Source organism: Notechis scutatus, chromosome 4 (genome assembly GCF_049901735.1).
Source record: "Notechis scutatus isolate UNSWTSFEM ecotype Mainland chromosome 4, rNotScu1.2, whole genome shotgun sequence".
Classification (NCBI taxonomy): domain Eukaryota; kingdom Metazoa; phylum Chordata; class Lepidosauria; order Squamata; family Elapidae; genus Notechis; species Notechis scutatus.
The window spans coordinates 127,081,571-127,109,463 of NC_142012.1; the positions used below are offsets into that span (position 1 = coordinate 127,081,571).

At 36.2% G+C, this 27,893-nt stretch overlaps 1 protein-coding gene across 22 annotated transcripts in view; it reads right to left on the reverse strand.

Annotated features, from left to right (window-relative positions):
- KIF1A (kinesin family member 1A) overlaps positions 1-27,893 on the reverse strand; it is a 94,715-nt gene that overhangs the window by 16,020 nt on the left and 50,802 nt on the right. For 11 of the 22 annotated variants that reach the window (XM_026667703.2, XM_087964861.1, XM_087964860.1 and 8 more), the window contains 16 exons: positions 27,584-27,656; positions 25,490-25,583; positions 24,276-24,424; positions 23,804-23,986; positions 22,122-22,255; positions 15,481-15,599; positions 10,073-10,158; positions 9,319-9,457; positions 8,193-8,361; positions 7,614-7,704; positions 6,982-7,100; positions 6,601-6,656; positions 5,256-5,364; positions 3,743-3,809; positions 3,098-3,182; positions 2,084-2,189 (listed from right to left, as the gene is read on the reverse strand). In XM_026667703.2, coding sequence (XP_026523488.1) covers positions 2,084-2,189; positions 3,098-3,182; positions 3,743-3,809; positions 5,256-5,364; positions 6,601-6,656; positions 6,982-7,100; positions 7,614-7,704; positions 8,193-8,361; positions 9,319-9,457; positions 10,073-10,158; positions 15,481-15,599; positions 22,122-22,255; positions 23,804-23,986; positions 24,276-24,424; positions 25,490-25,583; positions 27,584-27,656 — 1,779 coding nt within the window. Of the gene's footprint in view, positions 1-2,083; positions 2,190-3,097; positions 3,183-3,742; positions 3,810-5,255; positions 5,365-6,600; positions 6,657-6,981; positions 7,101-7,613; positions 7,705-8,192; positions 8,362-9,318; positions 9,458-10,072; positions 10,159-15,480; positions 15,600-20,655; positions 20,908-22,121; positions 22,256-23,803; positions 23,987-24,275; positions 24,425-25,489; positions 25,584-27,583; positions 27,657-27,893 lie in introns of all 22 variants that reach the window. The other 11 variants (XM_087964853.1, XM_087964850.1, XM_087964848.1 and 8 more) reach the window with 2 other exon arrangements.

Genomic DNA, 27,893 nt, shown 5'->3' on the forward strand with positions numbered 1-27,893 from the left:
ATTGTTGTTTTTTCAGCTTAACCTGGTCAGCCAAAACTTTCACTTCTTATCTTCCTCCTGCATGTTCTTTTCTGGTTGAGTTCTTCTTTGACGTGGCCATTTCTGACCGCCGCTCCTACCACCTTCGGGAAAGGGAGTTTGGCCAGCTGAAGAGGAGAGATGCGGCTCTCCTCGACCCTGCTGGTGATCTCCTCCCTCTTCACCACCTCTACGGGGTGGCTTAGCCCCGAAACCAGCCGGCTCAGGGCGCTCCAGCGGCGAGCCCAGGCAGAAACCGCGCACGATCGCGGATTCCTGTCTGTCGCCGAAGCCCTGCAAACCGGAAAACCACTCATGTGTTCAACCAGTTCTAATGTCATCTTTATTTAAAACTATGAACTCCATTCACATATATTTTATTGGCATTTGGGGGAAGCAATCATGGAGGATGGGTGCAGCACAGTGTTTGGTGGGATTTGATCATTTGCCCAGAAAAAAAGGAGCAAAGAAAGCTGGGATAATAGAGAGGATCTTCTCCATAAAGAAAGGAGAAGAAAGAAAGCTGACTAGTCTCAGGGAAGAGATAATTTGCAACTGATGTGCCTTAACATTTAACTTGTGTCTGATGGCCCCCAAAGGTTGCCGATTCCCTGTCCTTGAACAATCATCCTTCAAACTCTGCCCAGGCTGCCTGGAAATTATATTCTAACATATCTGGACATCAGATTGGAAAATCCTAGACTGGAATTATTTTAACTAACCTCTTTTTCCTTTTCACATTCCCTCATCAGCTTTGTTCCTTTCCATGATATACTTACACCTTGTTTTGCTGAGATTTATTTACGCTGCTCTTGACTCACCATCATTTCCCAACTCACCCATATATTCTTTCAGAGGGTTGTAAAAGTCATACATGTTTAAACATCTGAATTGAGATCAATATTGAGGAATATACTCAGGATTATTTGATCATAATAACTTGGTCTCAACTGTAGGAGGTACTGAAAGAGAAACTAATCTTCAGAAAAAGATGAATGAATGAGATGTCACATTGTCTCCTGTCTTTTGTTTTCCTAATAGAATAGCATTATTCACTCATGCATGTCTTTCACCTTAGGAATAATAAATCATCCATTTGTTAATGACACTGTGTTATCCTTTACTATTAATCTCTCATAGTAATACAATAACCAGGAACTAAGAAAGGGCTTCACATTCCAACCTCTTATTTTCTCAATATCTTTTTTTAAAATATGTTTTTCAAAATAGAAAGAATCTGTAGCATATCCCCATAGCCATTTTTGAAATTTTGGAAAAGGATTGTTCCATTCAAACTGCAGTGCTAAATCTGGAAACTTCTACATCACCAAAAGATTTTACTACACATTGTTCCATTAGAGACTGGGCCCTTGTAGAAAGATGCATGTGTCAGTGCTTCCCTTTCATAGCACATGAAAATATTATCAGCTTTCTTCTATTCTATTCTATTCTATTCTATTCTATTCTATTCTATTCTATTCTAGGCTGTGAGATGAAGTAATATTTACAATATATGGCAAATAAATATTTGCAGACTGTTGCTAAAGCAATTGAGCCACAGTCCAGGAGCAAATGTAAACATATTCTGCATGTGGAGAGATGCCAGTCCTCCAAGGTCACGTAACTGCTAACCATTTGGGAGGTTCTAGGTTGTTTCAAGTATTTCCAATTATTATTAAATAGTATTCCTTAAATCAATATTTTTAAGTGGGACACATGGGGAAGATGGACCTCAGATACAGACACACGAAACTTTCTGCCAGAGAAAATAATACCAGACTAGACAAATAAATGATTTAACTAATGCTCGGCAACTTCCTATGTTGCACTAGTCTCTTAAACTGTTACCCATGAAAAAAAATACTGGAGGAAAGCCACTCGCCTTTTCTGTGTGCAAATTTGTCGTGTTCTTTTTTGCTAGCTTTGTCAGAACTTTGATCTACTGACTTAACTAGAAGAATAAAGAGTTGGGTCTTTCAGGGAAAAAGCATTTCACACAACTGGGCACATACAAATAGAAATATCGTGACTGACCCAGATTAGCTGAGTATTCTGAGAGACCTACCGATCATCCTGAGAGGGCCGGATGTATCCTGAAGAGAGGATGTTTAAAGAGAGGATATTGGGGTCAATGAGGGACTCATCTCCTTCTGGAGTGTTCCGGATTCGACCTATAAATAGAGGATAGAGCATACATTTTATCTTCCCTATACTGCTGCAGCAGGATTAGAGTAAATATATTTCTAGAAATCTAAAACATAATTGGGTAAGTCTTTTCCAAAATATGAATGGAAGATCTAGAGTGATGCATACACAGCTCTCTCTCTGCTCTCCACTTCAACATGATAGGAGGCAGAAGGCAGAGTTTTGGAAGATTCATCCATATGTGCCATATTTCCTTTGTAGTCATGTTTTATAAAGTCTCCAGCATGCCATCTGTCATAACCATTTGCAAGGTTTTAAAGAGTCACATAAGGCCTGTAGCTTGCAGTCTGCCTAATATAGTATGTCTATAAAATGAGATTATTCTCTAGTTCTTAAATTCATCATTGCTGATCATGATGAGAACTGAAAATAAATCACACTGTTGGGATATTTTCATACTTTTTACCATACTGAGCTATGCTCCTCTTAGAAGAAAGAGACCGTGAACCAATCATCACTATAATTTAACAATCTTTCAAACTCTGTCAACATAAACAAATGCATTATCCAATCTTCTATGCAAAGTTCCAGTCTATACTTCAAACTGTATCAAAGGAGATTTGTTCATTTATTACATTAGTTCTATTCCAGAACACTTCTATCCTTTTGTAATCCAAGAGACTCCCTGGAGGCTACAGAGGAGATATACTGTAAAACATCCAAATGTAGGCTTTGTTTACCAAAGTGAACAACTTGTCACAAAAAGTAAAGAAAAATCACTGAAAGCTCCATTTTGATTCTTGTTACATAGCATCTGTATCCATAAGCTTTTTCTAAAAATCAGTGATGCTGTTCTGGAGTTTGAGACTGCTTAGTTCAGATGTACTGTATAGCTTCAACATTGATTGGGATATAGAACAAATATTTTGCTTACCAACAACAAGCTCCCTCACTTCCTTCCAGCGGATGTGGCTCCCTGTCTCATGCACCAAGGTAACCGTAATCCTCCTCTGGATACCCTGACATCCACCATACGGAAAGGTAATAAAGTTAGCAGTTGTAAGAACTGTGTTAAAATGCTAAGCAAATATTTTATATTTCTGTTGTACAGAGAATACAAAGGTAAAATTATTAGGTGGGACTCCTGAAAATTGACAACTTTGCCACTTTGTGTTGAAGAAAAAATGTAGGGTTTTTTTTTTTTTTTTGATAAATCTATTCCTTTATATTTCCAGAATGTTCTTTTTTTAAAAGTAGATTGTAATCAAAGTTATGATCCTACTAAAAACAAAAAAGTATTTATAAAATAATAGATTATAGAATCCAAAAAGATTCTAGGTAATTGGTAAACACTATCCTGTTTTCCCATTCAAGTGGAACATATGAAGGATTATTCAGTGAAGCAGCAAACACACCAAAAATGTTTTTAAATGCTCTGAGTCCCATATACTTCAAAGCTGCCCATTCGCCAAAAATTGTAATTAACAACTCATTTTCTAGAATAAAAATTGTATTATCATTCTCTTATGCTTAGAATAGGTTTAGGGTTAGGAATTGGTAAGAATAATACATGAAATACCTGATGCAATAGGAAAGTCCCAAGGCAAGGCATTCCTCCACGATGATCCACAACGGCAGGGATATAGCTAGAAAAGATCATTTCATTGAGACTGAATAGACAGCATTTTCTCCAACATTGTGCTTTCAATATATGTTTGGATCTTGAGTTCCCTAGCATCACACCACCAGTCAGATATCTACACTGCTAGAGCAATGTTTCTCAATCTTGGCAACTTTTAGAGTATGGACTGTCTGGGGAATTCTAGAAATAGCCAAAATTGAGAAACACTGGCCTAGAATGATGAGAATTGTACTATAGTAAAGCTTTACAAAATGCATGTGTTTATTAATCTCCATTTATATTGCACTGAGTAAACAAGTATTCATCAGTATTAATTTGCTCGCCTTGACTGGACTTTATTTTTACAATTTCATGTTACAATTCTTTCTGTATGATTTTAAAAATATGTGCTTTGCATTGCTCTACCCTTTGATATTAAGATACAAGATATTTCACAGTTTTCTGTTTGTGACAAGAATTGTTCAGATATGCTTAAGATACTGAAAAATACACAGTGTGAAAATTCAATCTAATTTAAAAAAATTCTTCGTAGCCTCCAAGATTTATAAAAGTGGCTTGTTTCCATAGAAACCAATTCTGAGAAAATAAGTATCAAACAAAGTGGCACAAGGAGATCAGGTTGATTTATTCATGATTAAAGAGCATTTATCTGATATTTTCCCATCAATTTCACATATAGGTTCCTTGTTTCAAATTCTTTGTACATTAATTTGCACATGTATGACTTGTTTTCATTTGCAAGTACAAATACTCGTAATTAGATAAGAGATTACATCTCTCTCAGAGATTCTCTAATCATTCTTTAGAAAAGTTTAGCAAAATGCAATACTACAAAATTCTGCATAAGGTCGTTAATTGTCATGTAGAAAAGGGAAAGTTTGAGACCCCAACTTCTAGGATTTTTATAGCACTATAATTGGCAACGATATATGTGTAGTAATGCATCTTCTTGCATCACTGTTAATGGCACAGGAGCCCTGCCCTTCATCAATTCTGGGTCAATTCACTACCTTCGATGATAAAACCTTGTACTGTATCATCAGTTTTTCAATCTCATTAGAATTTACCACTCTTAACTCACTTTGTGGACAATTAGAGTTAGGATGAAAATGTTTTTCATTCAGAGTCTCATAGGTTCATTATCTGCATCTGTACAATAGGAAGTGTTTACTTATTCCTGTCTGAAACAATATCAGAAAGTCACCATATACAACACCAAGTCAGTGTTGAACCAATCCAATCCAGCATTGAACCAATCCAATTCAGATTTCAATAAAGTTGAATCTATCCTATAATTACTTACATTACATTTAAAGTTTGGCAATTATTTTTTCCAGAAAATGTACTAAAACAGAATGAAAATGTTTCAGCTATGTAATTCAATTGGTATTCATGGCTCCTAAATCAGTTAACAAAATGTACTTGTTCATAAGCATATAAAGCAACTTACTCGCCATTAGCTTCCAGCTCACAGATCTCAAAGAAGACCATGAGATCATACTTGCATTGACATGGGCCAATGCTGGGTCTTGTCATGGCACTTAGTTTTGTTGCAGGCACTGCAAAAATTATAATAAAATGGAATAATTGGTCAAGTATAAAGGTTGAGAAACTCTATTATCTCACACTGCAGCTGGGTTTCTGCATCATGCCTAAAGAGCTAAGTTGAAAGATAAATGGCTGGTACTTAGAAAGGCCCTTGGACATAAATGCACAGAAGCAAGACAGATGAGGCTGTGAGTCTATGCACAATTTCTCACAAGAACCAGATATAAAAAAATTCATATGAAAGATACAAGGCAATATACAAGGCACACAAAGAAAGAGAAAACGTTACATCCAATGCCATTAAGAGCATCAAACAAGGATAACAGAATAACAGAATAAAAATAATAACAGAATAAGGATCATGCATTGTCGTTCTTACTTGATGTAATTAAATAAGCAGTTATTGAGGACTTGGAGCAACTTTTCTGTAATAGGTGCCTAAAAATTATTCAAATTATTCTGCAAACATTGAGATATCCCAAGGAGATCAGCTATACTCTAGAAATCAGAACTGTTTATATAGGAGAAACTTCATTGTTCTGTGTCCCTCATCAATGACATTTTTTATATACAGTTGATATCCTGTCTTTCCAACTAGGCAAGTGTTCAATTCAAGGGAGAAGAAGTTGGTTAAAAGCTGAAAATTGAAAAATTATACTGAAGTTTAACCATTTAAACCAGGAGTCCCAAACTCCCGGGCGGTGGCCCACTACTGGGCCACGGCCTATTTGCAACCATACCATGCGAGTGGCAGGCCAGCACACACATGTAGCTTGAATTACATGAGCAGTGGGACGGTGTGCATGCACGCACGCAGCTCAATTTGCAAAGGTTGAGCTGCGCATGCATGCACAAGTACGCTGGCCTGCAGCTTGCGCAAGTTGAGCTGCCTGCATGCATGCCAGCCCACCACTTGCATGGCTTAGTTCCTCTCTCCCCTTCAACCAGGCCGCCAAGCAACAAAGGTTGGGGACCACTGATTTAGATGTATGTTTGGGAAAAGCGCAACCAGAGATGACACACAGATAATTCTCTGCTACATCTATTCCTTATGAAAATTTGGGCAGGATATCTGTTATTTCAATTGACCATCAACTGAAGGCAACACAATGCTAACTTCTAAAAAGTTTTGGAACAGCTTTTCCAAATAAAAGTTATTAATCACTAATATATTTTCTTCTAAATGTCTAAAAATTCTGAAATTCTCATTAATGCTCATGTAAAACAAATAATACTTTCTCTCTTACCTGGTTTTGATAATGGCATGACGCGAGGAAAATGACGGCGAGATGGTCTTAGGGGGCTATAAAAAGGCATAAATGAATGCTATTAAAATGTAATCAATCATATACTGGAAACTGAACATACAACATAAAACAGTATCACGATTTTTATTTGTGTAAGAATTTGAAATAACAAAGCAATAGTGTTGTGTCTCTTTATATTCCTCAAACATACTAGAACATGTTTTATTTGTTTTATGCACAAACTGCACTGTAGCAGCTTTGCAAAAGTTAAACTGTTGCTGAAAATCAGGCAAACATCTCAGTGCCTTGTAGGGCAAGTTCCACTTCTTATAAAGAAGCAGATGAGCCAAAGATAGTGAAAGATCATGGATGATAATTTACCTAAGTACATCCTTGCAGAGAGGGGGGAAAGGATACTGCTGATAGTGGCCAAACACTTCAAAGACAATTGGCTGGCTTTTAATGTATTCAATAAAGGATTTAGTGACCTCAACTGCAACCTGTAAGACAAAAAAGGATAAAAATATTTATTTTATACAACAAGATATTCAACTTAAAATGGCAAATTATTAAGCTGGGTAAAACTTGCTGGAAGATCTAAAATTTTCATTCACTGAAGCAAATCTTAAAACTTAAATCTTAATATATGTCATTATCTTCATTAATTTTCTACCATTCTAGGTCCTTATTCTTTCATCAGTGATCTTTCCAGAATGAAATCAACAAAGCAAGGCATAACATATCACTAATTAGGTCAAGGACATAATTGTACAAAAAAAATTAAATTTTCCCCTTTCATGGTCATCTAGAAACAAAATACTCTTGTCTTAAAACTAGAAACATAAACCTCTAGTACTGTAATATACATAGAAATCATTAAAACCAGTGTTAGCCCAGTAAGCAGAAAGCTGGATTTAATTTCCTGCCAGTCTTTAAAAGACTTGTACAATTTTAAAGGAGAAGTAATGCAAAATATGCAAAATTCACAACACGAAGCAGAAAATTACACTAACATTTTGAACATGATAAAAGCCAAGAGGTGGGCCTCGACCAGTGTTCTTCAAGGGCTCAGTAGAGAAGGCTTCATCGTGGCGGTGAATAAAGCTGTGGGGGAAAAAAGAGTTTTTTATTACCATGCTTGAATACATTCATTTCAAAAGCATATACACGGGCTGTGTGTACGCACGTGTGCATTTGTTCATTCAAATTGTAAACACAAGTTAGGCCTCTACTCTCCATTAGAATTTTTCAGTTCAGAAACATGACAATACATGGAAAGATTAGGAAGACAATACTTTTTCCTCTCATCTTGTAGGGTTCTTCTGTATTTCCACATTCTCTCATAAGAGTAATTGATATCTTTAGGCTATTAAGCTTCATTCCTCTATCTATTGTCAGTGGGAACCTTTTAAAGGCACTTATATTCTAGCCCCCATTCCTCAAATTTTTAATGTTAAAATCATTTTGATTAATTCTCTCAAGCCAGGATCTCCATGTAAAAAGAGTGAATCAATTGCAAAGAGTAATCAGAGTCTTCTAAATTTATCTAAACCACATGGATAGCAAATGGTGGAATGGAAATTGTATCTCACTTAAATTGGCAGAAGATGTCCGCATATTCTGCTGAGATGCTGGAAGCCTGTAGAACAGTAACTCTGAATGTGAAAATGCTGCCCAGTTTCAAATGCTCCAGAGCTGCCTCAAAAGGTCCATCAACTGTGGATTTCTCTGAACTCTCCAGGAGAATATCTTCTGGAGTGGCTAAGAAAACATAATAGCAATTGTAAACACTTTCTTCTCAATTATAAAGTTTCATATCTTATCTGTCCATGTTTCATATGTACAACAAAGAAGAAAATCATGTATCCATATCTGAGGAAAAGCTTCATCAAATAAGTTATAACGATCAATTTGCCATCTGCCAGAAATCCTGGGAATGACACAGTGTAGTTGACAATATGATCTATAAATCACACATCAGAAAGCAACTAACTGTGGCTGAAGTTTCTGATCAGTCTACATCAAGGGTTATCAAACTCAAGGCCCGGGGGCCAGCTTTGGCTCACAAGGTGCTTAGATCTGACTTGTGGAGCCACCCTGGAAACAGTGAAGGACCAGCCTGTGGTGTCTCTGCTAGCAAAAATAGAGTCAGGGTGGCCACACAAGGTGCACCTGGACTTGGGTTTTGGCTGCAACAGCCTCCTGCAGCCCTCTGCCAGTGAAAACGGAGGCCCGGGGAGGCAGTAGGAGGCTGTCACAGTAAAAAACGGAGCCTTGATGAGAGCCACCCCACCCTGGCCACACACCCCGACCATCACCCCCAGCTCCCCAAGATCAAACACAACCCTAATACAGCCCTCAATGAAATCAAGTTTGACACCCCTGGTCTACATTGACAGTCTCATATAAAGCACTTTGCAGTAATCTAAACATTGGACATTGCCTATTTTGTGAAAGCTTAAACTTTCCCCCTCATCTTAATTTAGCTGTATTCCCTTTTTATTCATCTTCATTGTGTTAAAACATTTTAAAATATTGACATTTTGTGCAGTATGTCAACCTATTTCATTTTTCAGCCTAGTCTTTTCACTGTATCAGCACCATTCAAATATATTTGACAATGTAGCATTTTATATTTTCTTTATAAGACGGTCCAATGTGATTTTATTGCTGTGTAAAGGTTTCCTCCGCCGTCCCAAAACAGGAAGGATTTTTTACCTGCACAAGTGTTGTTGTTAACTTCGTCTGCAGATGGCCCTATATCAGTAATTTGTCCCTGTCCTTCTACTATGCGCAGCTCCTCTTGTGATGTTCCAGAGCGAGACATTCCCACTGCAGGACAGGATTCAGACTGGAACTACAAAGAAAAGCATCAATATTATTGTCTCTGGCAATAAAACAGTTTTTCTCATCTTTTTAAACAATTGCAATGTATGGAAATAATGTATGGAAAAGCTCAAAAAGAAAACAGGCAGAAGCTAAAAAAAGAAAAGAAGGGCATGCAAAGACTGCTGCATTTACATTTATTATTATTTTTATTGATATTCTATTTTCTTGTTTAAGAGGTTCACAGTGGTCAACATGAGTGAATAAAAATGTTGTATGTTTTTGAATAGTATCCATAAAACGGAATATAAACTCATCTTCTCAAACACCAGACCAACAAAATCTAGAACCTGAAAGTTGTTAACCTAGAGACAGGAAGAATCTGTGCTTAGGTTTTTAATTTCAGTACATGTGAAAAATGTAAACACAGAGCTGTTGTTGAGGAAGTTTTCACAGTACATATTTCAGACATCTAGCAATAGTATCAGGTTGTGACATATCCCATCTTTCAAAAGTCCCATGTGTTTAATTTATTTAAAATCTATATAAGAAACCTGTTAATAATTGACTAGGTATGAGACAAATATCTTCATGAAATCAACCCCACTGAAATAATTCTCATATAGTCCTGGTTTTTACAGCATACCTTCTCAAACTGCTGATCATCAAAGGATATTTTAGCTGTTCCTGACTGTCGCACTCCTGAGCCATAATCTGGTGCTTCTTCATCAGCTGAAAACAGGAAGAGAGTATAGAAAGTAAACAAAAGTTTATTTATTCAATTTGTATAGCCGCCCATCTTAAAGTAGGGTCTACGCACAGTGAGCAAAGTTCACATTTTCCAATAAGCTGGAAGCCACAGAAGTTCCCTAAAAATGTTTGTTTTATTTTTAAATACCTCGGAGGCAAGACCAGCTCATGGTTATTATTCAAAGAAATGATAAAAATACTGATTGGTATTTGATGAAGCAACTATAAAAAAATGGTTCTGGTTAATTAATTATCTAGATCAGTGTTTTCAAATTTGGCAATTTTAAGATGTGTGGACTTCCAGAATTTCCCAATCAGCATGAAGCTTGAATCATTCCAATATTCTTACTAGGCTTCAAGAACCATGGAATTGTGCATTTGTCCTTACTAGGTTTCAAATATATTTGATTAAGCTATTTAAAATATGTTTCTTTAAATTGTTTATAAAAGGTAAATCTAAAATCTGTAGTTGATGTACTACAAAAGGAATACTTGAGAGTAAATTCAATAACTATAATATCAAAGATGAGCTTCCTTTATCTGTAGCATAAACTGTAATAAACTTTCAAAAAATGACTCCCATCAATTGAGAAATTTAATTTGGGGACTTCCGGTTTGAAGGGCTTCAGCGACAGACAGAAATCCGCGATCGTGCGCGGTTTCTGTCTGGGTTCACCGCTGGAGCGCCCCGAGTCGGCTGGTTTCGGGGCTAAGCCACCCCGTAGAGGTGGTGAAGAGGGGGGAGACTGCCAGCAGGGTTGAGGAGAGCCGCATCTCTCCTCTTCAGCTGGCCATTACTCCCTTTCCCGAAGGCGGTTGCAGCGGTGGTCCGAAATGGCCACCATAAAGGAGAACTTGACCGGAAAAGAATGTGCAGGAGGAAGATAAGAAGTGAAAGTTTTGGCTGACCGGGTTAAATTGTAAAAGCAACAACTAAGGTACCCTGGCATTTAAACTTACAAAAAATAACATCGCTCCCAAAGAAGAGTCGGAAGCAGCGAAGAAAAGTGAAAAGGGAAAGGTTTGGCTTTTTTTCCCTTCTCTCTCCTTCCCTATACTGACAACTAAGAGACTTAAATAAGAAATCGGAAAAATCCGCTTTGACATCAATAGGCAATTAAGCTGAAAATAAAACAAAATGCCAAAGGGATAATAAAGATTTCTGGACATTAAAAATTTTCTTTTTCATAAGGGAGGGAGAGAAAAAGAATAAGGGCAGGATCTGGAAGAGGGAGGAGACTGCCTGGAATTAAAAAGAATCTAAACTTCAACAAGACTTCTTAAAGATACATTTTAACTGAAACTTTGCAACTAAATAGTAACCCCAGGAAGAGAAAGTGAAAAAAAAAGAGCAAAAAAGAAACAGCTCACGTGAATTTGGATTATTTGGTGATCTTTGGATTCTTGGTTATTATATTTGAATGACTAAAATCAATCGGGTGGTTGTTTAAAAATTTATACAATGGCACCACTTCTGGATGAATTGAAAATGGAACTTAAAAAGTACAAAGAAGATGCACAAGAAGGGAAGGGTTCTTCGTTTTTCAATTTTTAGAAATGGAGATTTGGAACTATGAGAAACAACAAGAAACAACTGCAAAACAAGAAGACTGGGACAAAGAAGAAGCCATCTTTAATGAACAAGCAATTTTATGTGGGGAAGAAAAAGGAAAGGGGGAAAGAGAATGGAGAATTTAAGACTTAAAAAACAACCAAAGAAAAGAAAAATAATTCAAAAAATAAGTATAATACTGGAAAGCAACAGAAAAGGGGAATACAGAAGAGAGAAATAGAGGTAGAGAGACAAGGGGGTAAAAAGGGGAGAGAGAAGAAGAGAGGGAAGAAGGAAAGGAAAAGAAGTTACAAAGGACCGGAGCAAGATATAGAGAAACAGGACCTATTTAGAGATAATGGGTGAAAATCTAACTGAAAAGGGGATTCTGTAAAGGTACATAAGAATGTATTGTTATATTAGTAATAGAAATAACTTTAGAAAATTGGAAACAACGTATGATTAAAATGAGGGATAAAACAGTTAGTGTAATTTAGTGAAATGTTTGTGAATAAAATAAGTGAATAATTAGTTAATGTTTTATAAAATATAAGTGAAGAGGGGGGGAGAATTAACTATGGAAAGTTTATAATTGTTCCCATAGAAGTATGATATTTAATTGAAAAGTAATGTTAAAGATGTTAAGACTTTAATGAATATTAATGATAGAATTGGAATGGAAAGTTGTTTTAATTATATACATTTATAATTTTTTCTTTTTTTAAGAATACAATGTGTATTTTAAAAATGTACCAAGCAGAATCCGAATGGAAGTTATGTATTATATTGAATGTTACAACTTTAGGGAAAAGATATAAAGGCGTCATATTCCAATCAGTAACTATAGGAGAAATTTTGTTTAATGAGAAAAGATAATAGATAATTGAAGCAGGACAGACAAAAAATATAAATACAATGATTTGAATTGAGATGAGATAATTAAAATAAAATTGAGAAAATTAAAAGAGGGGAGAAGCTATGCAGAAAATGTAAAATAGTAATAAGATATGGAATAGAATATAAAAATGAGTATGAACCTGAATTTGTGTCTGTACACAAAATGTAACCCGGGATTACGCTACTTTCAAAAAAGATGTTTTTATTTGTATTTTTTTTCTCTTTGTGAAAACTCAAATAAAATTTACAAAAATTTTTTTTGAGAAATTTAATTTGCAGAAGAATTAAATAATCTCATTTCTTGATGAAGGAGACTGAACTTTTTAGACAATGAATAATGTGGAGTTAAATTAAAATATGGATGTAGCAAAGTGAAAAAAAACACAATACAATGCCTCTAACATAGTATCATTAGGAGCAATAAAGAAACCATATGACATGAAATTATAAAAAATTGTTATTGTATTATCCTTCGTATGTATGGATGTATGTCTTGGTTGTGGCACTTGTTAAAATTGCCCATGAAGATTACCAGATGTCTGGTAGGAAGCGGATATTCCTTTTTTTTTTGGTTTTCATGTCCTCCATCCAACAGGCAGAATTAAATGAAATATTGCCCAACTTTTTGAAAAAATAATTTTATTAATATTACAGTTGAAAGAGTCAAAACTAGTGCAAAGTACAACATATACTGCACATATAAAATATAGAAAGTACAGGAAAAAAGAAAAATGGGAGAAAGGGAGAAAAAAAATAAAGAGGTAACTTTCTTCTTCATCACCAAGGTCAAGCAATTTCAGTAAAATACACTATCTCTTGGTAACATAACAAATACACTCTTCTTTCCTTGATTCATCTCGTAACTAATATTAAGGCCTTGTCATTCATTCTTTGTCAACAAAAGTCTATTAAAGGCTATCTGAAATAACTACAAAACTGTTGGGAAGCATCCAGTTTGGCAGGAAGAAGGGATGAGTGCAAAGCTAATTCTGGAGTCACTGTGCAACTGTAAAAGGTCCAGAATCAGTCCTCCCTGAATGCCTTGGTTCCTTCTCTAATAGTTCCCAAGGGAGAGATGCCAGACTGGGAATATTTCTGTATTATAGGCAGAACATAATAAATAGTTGGCTCGAACTCTGCTCATGCAGGTTGTTCGTGCCTGACAATAACTATTTTACTCATGATCAAATAAGCTGACTCTGTATCCCTTTTCCTCACTTTAAACAATTTCAGGTTTTAATCTTTTAAAATAATGTCCTTGAGCTTGATTTCTTTTGATTTTCTCTTTGTCTCATCATTAAACACTTGAAAAGCTTTAACAGATCTCTTTTGTAAATCCAGTAAAAAAGAATTATCCAAATTACTCTCTATAAAAGTATTTTATTGTTGTTTAAATATTTTATTCCATTTTGTATTAATGTGTCTGTGTGTTCTTCTTTAAGTAATCTTTAGTTTCCTTCAGTTTCCTCTAATGTCCAACATTCAAAGTTCCTTCTAATCATGTTACCATTCCAGTAAACTAAAATAGTCAGTTTCTCATAGGAAAGATCATTATATTTAATTACAAATTCTAATTTCAAAATCATCTGGACCCTAAATTTGCTTTTAACTTTCCAAAATAATCACTTTGAACTTTCTTTTGTTCTTTATTCTAAAACAGTATTATTTTTCTAAATCCTTAAACTTATATGTTAAATTTCTTTTGCAAAGGAGAAGGAAACTTCAATAATTCAATAACTAAATTCAATAATTCTTGTCATTTCAAAGGTTCTTAATATTTCAAAACAAGTAAAAATTTTTTTCCAAAGGTAAATTAAGAGATGAGGTTTGGTTAAACTTTTTACTTATAAAAAAGTCTGTGTTAAAACTGTAAGCTAAGATGGAAGTCCTATTCCCAGCTGTTCAACTACAACAGTCAATCATAAAAACTTCTGTCCTGTAATCTACTCACAAGGAGCACCTGACCGGAGCACAAAGGGTTATCTCAGATTTTCTTCTTGCTCCAGAGAACTTCGCCAGTCTGCACCCAGTTGTAATGTCCAATCTGGATGCCATTTAAAAAAGATATCTAGCTTGCCATAAATCCTCACCAAGAGCTTCATACATTGTTCAGCCTTTTAGGTATCTAACAAACTCTTCTTGATCAGGTTTTCTCCCGGCAGTGCAGCACTTCCATAAAGGCTAATTACAAGTTAATATGTTCCATTCTATGATCTTAATTAATTGATTAGTAACCTCTTTCTCATCTCCTTGGGCTGCTGGCACACTGAAGGCTTTTGTCTGGCAATTGGTTCTAGCATAGTTTCTGCAGTTGAAAAAAACAGTCTTTCTGGTGTTGGAAAAAGTAATTTCAAATACATATAGGCCCAAGTACCTTTTTTTTTGCAGTTTTTCACTGAATTTTTTTATCAAAAAAGTCAAACAATGTGTTGTTTGTTTGTCTGAAGGCTTTTCCTACCATTTGCCCTCCTTTCCAAATGTCCTGACTTCCTTTGCCTGTTCAGATATCTGGTAATCCTATCTTCGTTGCTTCAATATTGCCTGAGGTTAGTATGTTCATACATTATAATGGCTCCTTAACCGGCTTGGTTAAATACGTTCTTATAAATCAGTTGAAACACTTTTAACTTTTGCTCTCTGGGATTCCTAGTAATAAATGCTTTGTTAAAGCATTCTCCCGTATAATGCACCCTAATATTTCATTTTAACTACTTAGAAAAGACTGTTCTTTGGAGTAAAAGATGGGAAATAAATCAAATATACAAGAGGATCTTTCCCCACAGATATTTTTTTTTAAAAGTTGCTCACCAAAAGAAGGACCAGCACCTCCTTCATTTTGTTTACCCATCTCTTACCTGAAATGGCCTGAACTGCTACCCGCAGGAATCCTTTAACTTCCCCCTTCTCGCTGACAATGGCAACACGATGGACCAAAGGTACAGGATATAGCAAGTTGCTGAGATACACAAATGCTCTGGAAGGAAAAGTAACATAGGACAGTGGTCACTGTGTCCCACGTATGAACTTTTCCAAACATACTCCATAGCCGATGGTAGCTGGGACCACAGTTCACCGCTCACATCACAATATGGTGCTGCAAAGCAAAACTAAAGAAAAGCAGCCATGGCCAGCCGGACAGAGAGGGGGGTTCAGCGTGCTTAAAACAGAGCTCCTGTACTGAGCATGAAGCGAAAATGTAGTGAGTTAGTGAGCGCTAGCATAGCGTACCTCTGGTTCTGTCATCTCTTATGACCGAAGGGAAGGGAAAGGTATGGTGCTGATGCAAGAAGGAAAACTAGAACAAGGCCGGAGAGACTAGGCAACTAGTACCCTGGGTGCTGTAATTCGTCCAAGGTCCTGCTGCTGAATAACAATGGGTTCAAGGGACAGAAAAGAGAGAAGGCAGATGGGATTAGACTGAAGGAACTAAAAGCGGAAAGAATTGGGGGGAGAAAGTAAAGAGACTGGAAAGAAGAGGAAATCCCTTCTAAAGAGGAACACTTTTTCAGAATTTTGAAAAGGACATAATGCATTCGATTTCAAGCCTGTTTCCAATTATTTCTTATTATTTCAGAATTAATTAGCCAACGAATGGGGGGAAAGCATTTCTATAAAGATAACTGTATGTTCTAGCTGGATTTGTGCAACTCATTGATGGAGAATGGAGGGATTCCTTGCAATTATACCCAGGAGTAAAATTACTAAATGCAAAATATCTATATGGGAAGCTTAAAATGACATTCCCACATGGAGCTAGGTAAGAACTTCACTGCCTTCTTAAACAGGAGATCAACAACAGCTGATCTATCTGATTTTGGTATCAGCTGTGAGTAACAATAATACTATTTATCCCAGACTCCATATTCTTCTGTAATTAGAATATGTTGGTGAGTTTACGTATTATTTATTTTTGGGGATATATTTCCTTGAATGACTTGCATGTGGAAAGAGATACTGATGGATTCCATTTTTAACCCTTTCCATTGGGTTGATATTATATACTAAAGTGAAAGGCCCATGCAGGTTAATTATACTACCATTATACTTCAGCAAACCCTTATAGATTTGAAACATTATCTCTTATGGAGCAAATAGCCATCAATAGAATTCTATCAGAGCTGCGTCTGTATCAAATTGCATACTGTAGCAAGTTAGGACAAACCTCTCAGCAACAGATTTATTATGACAGTAAGCCAGAAAAGCTGGACTTCAGAAAAATATGAAAATTTAAATGTGTATGTATTCATGTGCCATCTATAAATATTGCTAAGAGTGGGACATGAAAAAGGAATCAATACACATTACAATCAGAATAGGTTTTTACACTAAAGTTATAGGATATTTCATATATGAAAATGAAAAGACCTCTGCTTAAAATTCATTAGAATTATTTTGAAATAGAAAAACTATGCATTAGATCCAGATTGAGCTGTTCAGCTATTTTCAGTTGGTGTCATACCATCACACACAGAAACAAAAGCAAGCATTTGTCATACTAATGGATTGTTTATTTAATACTTTCTGTCCCAGATTTTTTTTCTTAATGTATTGAAATTTCCATGTTCAATTTTACTGCATTCTCAGTGCCTGATATAGTTATGGAGATGAAGGAGTATAAATGCACATAATGGATAAATAAGGAATAAAAATGGGAAATTAAGATTCTATAAAATAGTCAACAAGCATTATATAGACGAATGATATAGTGATTGTACCCTATCTTGGACAGGATTGTAGAACTGGGATCGTTTACATCCATTATATCAACCTGTTCCTGTAATATTACTTTTTTTTATTTTAACTATTCCCTTCCTAGAAATGAATAGGAAGCAACTAATTAATCTGGTAGCTGCAATAGTATTAAAATCAGCAATAAATTATATTGTATGGGATGAAAAATTTCTTAACAAACATCAAATATCTATGGTACATGACAGGCATTCTAGAATTATTATGGGCCAATATAAAATATCCATAGAAATTTTGTTCTACCTGATGGTAAAACTATGCTTTAGCACGAATAGCTATCCTGTTCTCCTGGCACAATACTGAACTGAGTGGTTAAGTTATTCATATGTGGCTAATACATATTAAGCTAAATAACATATAAATTATTTTGCTCAACATGTTTTGATTGTTGGGAAAACACACATATGCTTACACATGAGATGATGTTTTTCTCTCGATTTGTAAAAATCTAATTTTACAAAGTCAATACAGGTCAATGAGACCTGAGATCATGATTTCCCCCTCCTATTTGTCCAATCTTCAGGTGACTCCTTACTGTTCTGAAAAGTTTCCATTCAACTGTTCAATTTTACATTAAAATTTAAAAAAAGTAACCAACAAAAGCTGATAGTTGGAAGGATTATGACAGATAGCAGAGTATCTATTTCATGAGAATAAAACATTATAGATCACAAAGAATTATCAACCGATCCAGTCATTCTGCAGCATAATCTCTATTTTTATATTGGATCTTATCTGATATTGGATGGTTTGACACTGGATAGATCATCCATTGCAGTACCATTGTGAAGCAGGCCAGAAATAAGTAAACCAATAATTAAGCATTTCACAGGCTGAAATTGCCTCTTCCATACAATTGTTCAAAGGGAAGGAAAGAAAATAAGGAGATGGAGAGGTTGAGGAGAGGAATCAGCAAGAAGAGGAAAAAAGGAAATAAGACAAAGAAGAAGGTGGCGGAAGGGGGTTGAATAAAGGAAGGCAGAAAATAGAGGCTGTGTGTCATTAAAGGAACAGAGTCGCTAACCACAAGATTGGTGAGGTGCAAAGATGGCATGCTCAGACCAAAGAAAAGCCTTTCAAAAGAAGACAAAAGTGAAATAACCATCCCCCCCCAATTTTGCTTAAGCTTTGGAGATAGAGCCAGCAGCTAAAAATAAATAAATAAGGAAAAATAAATAAAAATCAAAGACAAAAAATCCAATCAAAGCACACTTCACGAGAAATGTGAACGGCACAGCTGCTGCATGGGAGGAGTCAATTTTGACTGACTCAAAAGACCCCCAAGAACAGTTCACAGGATTGGGGGAAGAGGATATTCCCTCATTGAACTATTTGGTCGTTTGGCCTGTTTATTGATTTAAAATCTCAAATCCCCCAAGAGGAGAAAAAAAAAGGGAAGAAGCCAGCTCTTTCGGTCTGAGACTGCAGGACTCTCCCCCCTTATCCCTCTCTGCCTTTTGTAAGCCCCTTTACTCCCTCACTTGCTCCCATTATGCTACTTAACAGAGAAAACTAAAAGTCAGGATTTCCTGCCTGAACTAGGATGCAAAACATCAGAACTCCCAAAGATTGCTGCAGCTATAACAAGCCACGATGATATCAAATGGATGCAATCATGACATCGTCATGAAAATGACATAATTTTCTAATAACTTAATGATGTCTGACATAAGTGGAGAAGTCACATCAACTGTTTGATGATGTCATGATGCGTGTGTTTGTTAAGATATTTGTTAAGTGAATTTTGCCCGCTTTACTACCTTTCTTGTCACAGTTGTTGAGCCAATCACTGCAGTTGTTAAGTTAGTAACACAGTTGTAAAGTGAATCTGGCTTCCCCATTGATTTTGCTTGTCAGAAGGTTGCAAAAAATGACCTCAGGACTGCAACTATCATAAATATAAACCATTTGCCAAGCACACAAATTTGGATCATGTGACCATAGGGATCCTGCAACGGTCATAAGTATGAAAAACGGTCATAAGTCACTTGTTCAGTGCTGTTGTAATTTCAGTCACTAAACAGTTAAGTAGCCCTGTGAAGAGCTGTGTTTAGCTGTTGTCTAATGAGACAAAAATAATTTGGGCAAACTGATAAAGATATTGCAAAAACCTCAGCCAATATTTTGGCAGACAGGGTTTATATATTGTATTACACCACAGTTTGTTTTATTCATCGTTCTTGAATAAGCTGCAATGGTTTAAGGAAAGCTAAATAAAGCACATTATAGCATGGCCCAATAAGTGAATCCTATGGAAGATTGATTTCTAGGATTATACTTCCTCAGTGGTTCAAATTATGCATTAGTTACTAAAATAGGTCAATTTTTTTGTTTTCCCAAGCAAAGAAAAAGATGCCAAAAGTACACTGTTGTGGTATGGAGAGATAAATGTTGATACATGTATTATAACATCATCACACAAATGATGGAACTTGCAAATCAGCATTAGTCATTATTACATAATTGTGACATTTGGGTTATGATGTTACAATCATGTGCCACCATTTTGTCATCATTGAGGCTTGTTATAGTTATACAGAATGATACATTGGGGGATTTATAGTAACCAAAATCTGTTTTATTGTCCTAAAGCAGCAAGGACAAAGTTTTTCAGTGCATGTATGAAAATAGTAACTGACCCAGTTTGCTTTCTAAAGATAAGTGTTTCTGCTAACTACAATGTGGCAGGAATTCTCCTTTAGCATTCTAAGTTTCTAAATCCCAGATATTCTTTAATCATGTTCTGCTCAGTGGTCCTTTATTTCAGAGTTACCTGTTAATACCTATCCCAAATCAATGGATAACTTTATTAAATCTATGATCCTAATTTTCTGTGGATGTTCTACCATGATTAACTTAACATAGATTTTAAAATACTATTGACCAACTTAATTAAGAAAAAACAAAGAGTCTTCTTTCAGTGCTAGTTCTTAGGAAATTATGCTCAATTGTGAGACTGTAAAACTGCAACTGTGGGTTCCATAGGATATGGCAATATAATGCACATACACAGACACCTGTACAATTGCCAAAGTGTTGGTGCTGCCAGCAGGTTTTATCACATCCATTTACAGATGCTTTGCCTTTTATCCTGTGTTACTTCACTCTGTAGTTGGTCTTCCTTTCTACTACTCATCCCCTTGTGGAGGGGTGGGGGAGGGGTTTTTCCTCTGAAATGTCTTTTGGCCCCCCCAGCCCCTGTGTGCTTGACATGGGAAAGCAGGTCTCTTATGCGAAAGAGCTAGTTCCTTCCCAGCATGCTCTCCTAAGACCTCACCAACCTTCCTACTAAACTGAACAGGGGGGAGCGGTCGTAAAATGGATCCTGGCCATCATACAGCGGGTACTCCGGAAAGATGTCTTCCTCCAGGTCCTCCTCCTCCTCCTCCTCCTTCCCCACGTGCTGCTCGTCAGCAGGCTCGGTGATGTCGGAGTCAGGGTTCGAGAAGGTGGGGGAGGGGGTGAGATCAGCCATGCGCTCGCTCATGCATGTGTTGAAAATAGGAGAGCTGTTGCAGCCAGAGATATCTGAACTAAGGTTAGTACAACAAGATAGGAGACAGGTTAACACCAGCTATTCTAAATACGCACGCGTGTACACAGAGAGAGAGAGAAAGAGAGAGAGAGAGAGAGAGACTAGGGCTTGTTTTGTCCCTTCTTTAAAATCAAGCAGCAGAATTAATAAGGAAGGAGATTAAAAAAAACTTCCCAGGTCAAACACATCTAACAAAAGAGCCACAAATGCCATCAGCTGAAAATTGTGAAGATTCAGTGCACGGGGTGAAAGCTCTCCTGGTGTCCATTTCATCAAATTGAGATTTTGGTAAGGGGAAGATTTCCATTATGAATCCTCCCAAATGACTATAATATTTCTTTAATACATCTTTGATTTGTTAAAATTCTATAGCTAAACCCTTTTTATCTGGACTTCAACCAACTCTCAACTGATGGTATGACATTTTTTCTCTAATACGGTAGTTGCATGTGAAGCTCATGAGAACACACAATATATACTAGGCAGTGTATAGGCAGGTATCACACTCCATACATCAAACACACACTCCTACACAAAGGTACAAAATTCTATAAAGGTGTTTTTGAGCTACCCTTCACCCTACAATGTTTTTGCTTAGTTTTGGTTGCTATTGTTGTCATCTAGAAGCATCATACACCAAAAGGATCTACATGGTAGTAAGGTAATGAAATGGTTGTCATATTCCCATCACATCTAATTGTGATGCTTTTCATAATTCAGAAATTGTAATCAACATGCAGGAAGTTGTAACGATGGGCTATAATGTGGCTTGCATGAGCTAAACTACACAGAATTGGGAAGTGAGGAAGGCATCATGCTGGACCACAGGGAATACAGATCATAATCATCTTGCTGCAGAAAGTTTTAGCTCTCGGTAGTCTGCATTTGGACATTAGGCATGGTTTTGTGAAAAATGTACATGTGCAAGTTTATGTGCAGATCATATTTAAAAGGCTCTGCATAAAATTAATGGACAATCCACTCCAACACGGAATGGAGATGTTGACCTGATTTCCTATCAAGAGGAAGATGTGAGATGTGATCTTAACATCTTGAACTGTGATCTAAAATGTAATACAATAATTATTCCGTAGTGGAAGGAGAGCTTGTGTTACCTACCATTTGCTTTGGCTAGCTATGGATTATTATTTTTTCTTTGGAACTCATTGGTTTTGCTTTATACTTTTTTATAAAGAAGACCAAAACTCTCACCTGCCAACCAGCCTGAACCAAGGAAAACGATCATAAAAGGGGTCTCCGCCTGTCACCACATTATCACAGTCTTCTATAACACTAGAGGGTACTTCAGCTGCCCGATCATACATCTCCCGCATCAAGTCCAACCTCTGCCTGCAATGGTGGAATAAATAGATTTTCTATCAAAACAGTACTTGAGAAAGTATTGCCCAACCTGTGCATCAGAGGTGGTATTCAGCAGGTTCTGACCAGTTCTGGAGAACCGGTAGCAGAAATTTTGAGTAGTTCGGAGAACCAGAAAATACCACCCCTGACTGGAGATTTTACAGTATCCTTCCCCTGCCACGTCCACCAAGCCATGCCCACAGAACTGGTAGTAAAAATATTTGAATCCCATCACTGTTGTGCATGCCACTATCTTACTTGATATAGTAAGAATTTGGTATAGAAACCTGTTCTGCTTATTGAGACATATAAAATGCATGGTCTCAAGTCAGGTAAATAAAAACATTTTCAAGTAGTGGAAAGAAACTGGAGAAAGAACCTATTTCACAGAATAGGGCCTACACCCATACTTCAGCATGCTCATAATTAGTAGGTATACATGGCTGTTCTGGTGTTTATGTTAAAAAAAGCTTCCCTTGAATTGACAGAAGACTGAATTTACAAGAGTGGCCATTTTTATCAGTTTGGAGCAAGATACTAGATTGCTGTCAGATTTGATGTATACATTACTGTTTTTATATACTATATGCAGAAATAAAAAAAGCTCCAAAGTTCTGAGGATTTCTGAATTTATAATAAGAGACTATAATTGCAGATTTGAAGACTGTAGCCATTGAAGTCATAACTATTCACAGATATATAACTTCTTTGGTATGCTTAAAAATAAAATGCCTATAAAGTGGGAAGGCAATTGTAGCAGGAAAGGGAATTAACGGCAGGAAAGGAAATTATAGTAAGGACCAATGGCCATCCATCACTATTTTCAAACCATAATTATTTTGGCATGCATAGAAATCAGATTTCAACCCATGTGATGAACCTGTCAAGATCTGGATTGATCAACAGCTTGTTCAATCTGTCCTTGGCATAAGGAACCCTTGTGGCACAGTGGTTAGAATGCAGTATTGCAGGCTAACTCTGCCCACAACCTGGAGTTCAATCCTGAGGAGTTTCAAAATTGACTTACCCTTCCATCCTTCTGAGCTCAGTAAAACAAGGATCAATATTGGGGGGCAATATGCTTATATTGTAAACTGCCCAGAGAGTGCTGTAAAGCACTATAGGGCTGTATATAAGTCAGTATATAAGTAAGTGCTATTGTTATAAGTAAAAAGGAGCATGTGAGATATCCATCACAGATCAAATGGCATCATGAATTAACGTGGCCATTCAGCACAAAAGACTGGGTAATTCTGTAGACTTATGTATTATCTAATATAATTCTGTTTACCACATTTAGCCCTCTTAATCCAAATCACAGTCCACTGAAAGGGCTGTTTTTAACAGGCAGTCACATGATTTAGCATGGCAATTGAATTCATGTTCCATTTACTTTCGAAGGTCCTGTTGTATTTTAAAATAAGTTAATTCATTATATTTCCAGGTAAGAATATCATGCCATTTTCCCCCTACATGATTAAAAATGATCTCCATCAGCAGCTAGTAGCCACCTTGGCTTTAAAAGTTTACACCTGCCTGAGTTTCTCCAGAGTCCAATAATGGGTTGCTCCATTTTTCTGGTCCTGCACCTCTACTGCCACAATGGTCCTTGGGAAAGGACGTTTCTCCCGGTCTTTGGCAGCATCCGGAGGAAGCAGGTCTGGAGGCAGAGGTGAGTATAGGGTGTCTGTGAGGAGCACGAACTGAAACTGAACCTGGAAGTGAATTATAAATGTTCCTAGTTAGTATTATCACTAAGTCACAAAGGCAACCACATTTTAAAAAATTCTGTATTTTACAGAAAAGATGGGACTTAAATTTAGCAAAAAGTTTTGGGGGGGCTTTCCCATTATTGAAGCCCTACCACCTGATGTTATTAGATATTGGGTGAGAAGAATCCATATCTTGGATCAGATTTGTTTTCCAAACTATTTTGTAACATCAACTTATGAGAAAGGAAGGGAAGGAGGGACATATTTGTTTTCTAAGACAAGAACTGTTTACCTTTTTCTTCAGTTCCACACTGATCGCATTGGCCTCCTTCAAGAAAATGGCATTGCCCCACAGCAGGTCTCGAAGAGATGTAAATTGATACCATTTCCACTTCCTAAAGGCCCAGAGTGCCAATTCAAACTCTCGCTCTGTCCACTGAACTGATGAGATAAACAAAGAAAATGAAATACCTCTGTAAGGTCAACTACTTATTTCAAGTATGAAATCAAGTATGCCTATATTGTCTGATCTTGCTCACAAGATAATATGAAAAACATATATAGTTCATAAGTCAATTTCACAAGATGATACGTGTGGGGAGCCCTTCTCTTGTAAAAGTATGCAGAATCAGAAGAAAGTCTTGTCACAAGACACCTCTGCACAAAATGAATAAAAACAGGATATGGCAATGATACTTAGCTTCCATTTTAAATATAAATCTTCCATCCAATAAAACCCCAATGTATCTAACTAGAATCAAAGCTGAAAAGATAGCCAAATTACTTATGTAATTTGAACCCAAAATTTGCTAAGATTGTGGGAACGTAATTGTAGGAATGTAAATAATGATTCTCGAGTTACAAAGCTACATAAATAAAATTATCCCATTTCAATGCATGATTCATGTTAACAAATAAATCCAGGGATAACTCACTAATGAAACAGAAGCTAGACATTTCTTCTCTATTGCTTCTCTGAAGAGTACCAACGACTGCCTGTCCATTTACTGGGGCATTTGTAGTTGAATACAATATTGTAGATTCCTTGGTGCTCTCTGAGCTTGGTTATTTGGTTGCAGACAATTAATCACTCAAGTAGGGTAACATCATCGGTGCTAGTCAGTGTGGGGGTTTGTTCTCATATACACATATACAGTAGTTTCTCTGCCACTATTGGTGGGGGTGGGGTTTTTCTCCTTGGTAGTTCTTAATTAGACTGTTGTTTAATGCTTGATTTTCTTCCTGTGGTTATTCCCTGCTTATCTGGCTGTTGGTTGTTGGAGGGGATCTATCCTGGTCTTTTTGTTCCCTTCTTAGCTTTTTGTGGTCAACACTGATGATGTTACCTAGTTGGGTAATGAAAAGTCTACAAGAAAACAACCCAGCTCAAAGAATACCAAAGACTCCACAATTCAATCCTGAGCTACATGTTTTCTCTTCTATTGAATACAATATTGTTTTATTAAAAGCAACCTACAGCAGTTTATTTATTTCCTAGAAGCTCACCTTCATCCTCAGGCTCCTCCTCTTCCTCATTAGCTTCAGTGTAGTATCTTGAGTCCATTTGCTTTTGTAAAGCCTCTAATTTACTCTCATAATCCTAAAATGACAAGAAGAAAACAGCCAAGAGTTTACTATATTCTGACACTTCCAGTGAGATATGGCATCTCTGAAGAAGCAGGGATGAAATTACGGTGGAATCAGTGGCCAGAAGGTGGAGCCAGGCCAGCAAAATCTCTTTTTTGAAAGGAGAAAGGAGAGATCATAAGATCACCCATGCGTATTTTGAACATCTGCTCCTCCCAAGTAGACTGCAGGTTTTTTGCAATCAGCCAGGGAGATGAGCAGCTGGGAATTGAAGGATTCCAACTAAACTCATAGTTGTAATGTAGCGTACATTGGCATAAAGCTTGACTGAACCTCATTTCTTAATCATTTTGGAATTTCTTTTTATTGCTTTTCAAATATTAACAACCTTTGGAATGGCAAGTTTTATGGCATTTGCTGGTCTTTAATGAAAGTAGTTTAAAGTATAAGTTTAAGGACTTGGAAAAATAATTTTGGAGCAAATAAATGGCAAAAGGGTGATTAGAATGTTGTTTTTAGAAAGTTATAAATAAAGTTCCAGATAGATTTGAAATTAATTATAAGAATCCCTCCTTTTGGAAATAGCTGTTGTTTTGAAGTCTTCGAAGTCCCAAGATGGGACTTTGAAAACTGTACACTAGAGGTAACCAGGAGGAAGTAAAGATTACAATTAAAGAAGTACACTTAAACTCAACTTGCTAATATAGAACAGAACAAAATAAACATTGGATGCCTTAAAGGATAGTTGTGAACAATTAACTCAGAACTTAATTTTAATAATACTGTCTCATTATATACAGACTGTGTGTAAACTATATTATGGAAGAGGAACAAGCTCTCCTGAATTAGAATGAAATTGATTTCAACATGGATTTAAAAATGAAACACTACAAGAATGTTCTATAAAAAGAGGATATATTGGATATACAAAGGAAACTGGCTGATGTCTTAATAATTAAAAGGGACACACAAATAACCAGCCAGAAGAGTGATTTGAATAAGTTTCCTAAATTAAATTTACAAAAGAAGCTTGTTAAAGGATTTTATGAGAAGAAAAAAAGAAAAAAGGAAAAGAAATCAAGTTCTAGGACATTATTTGAAAGGATTAAAGAGTAAATGAAAGTTATATAAAGGTGTTTTATTTGATTAATGTTAAAATACCATACGTAACCCTTAATAGACTTTTGCTAACTAGAACTAAACAAGATTTAAAATTTTTAAGAGAAGAGATATGGGGGGAGAGAAATCATTTTTTGTAGTTTAAGAGAAAGTGATGTTATTAAAATTATTCCTGTATGTATACTATTTTAGTGTAGTAAAATGTATTCTATTACTTATACTAAGAAGGAAGTTACTTCTTTGTATGTTTATTTTTCTTTATCATATTCTTATTTTTTATTTTTCTATTTTTTCTTTCCATTCTTTTTTTATTTTCTACACTTTTTTTTCTTTTTATTGTTTTATTTCTTTTAGTTTGTATTAGCTTTTATCTTTCTAATTGTAGCATTTAATAAAATTATTGCAAAAAATAATAATAATGTATTGTGTTCTCTTCATTTACTGCAATTTAAACGCCTGTAAAACTGGGAAATGAAGCTACCTCCAAATAGTAAATTCTTTAATAATTGGCTTCTCCATTTAATGAACTACAGAACTGTATGTTAAACAGGCTTGTGAGAACCTGGTGACTTTGTTGTTTGATCAACGTAACGGGTGAAATTAAGTTTATCAGAAATATCATGTTGCTATATTCTAGACATTATTCCTCTCGCAAATGAGCTAGGAAAGAATAGACAAATAGGTCTACTTCTAGTCCATGCTAGGCTCACCTATTTGATCACAAAGTCATTTATTAAATTTCTGCAATTTGAAAAAAATGCACAAACATTTGCATGTACGTTTTTTTGCACGTGCCATTATGAACACCGTTTTGCACTGTGTTTTGAACCCAATTGTTACGATGAGACATACATCCTAAAATTCGGGAAACTGAATAATCAAAGGAATCCTTACAAGTCTTTGTTGTTCCAGAAGGTAATTAGCCTCTTCTCTTTCCTTTCGGTATTGGTCTTCCAATTCCTGAAGCCTAAAAACAGGAATGAAAAATTGATAATCAGCAATCAGAGACAACATCCGCTTTCCGTAGCTCTTTCATTTTTGCCACCCCAAAATGTCATTTGGATACATATATGGAGGTGGGGGGGGGGGATGATGGATTTTCTGATAGACAGAGCCTGCCTGGAAGTCTCAGGCAGAGATCTTTCCCATTCCCTTTGGCCCTGCTCCTTGGATGTCTATATGTAAAGTGTTAGACCTACCGCTT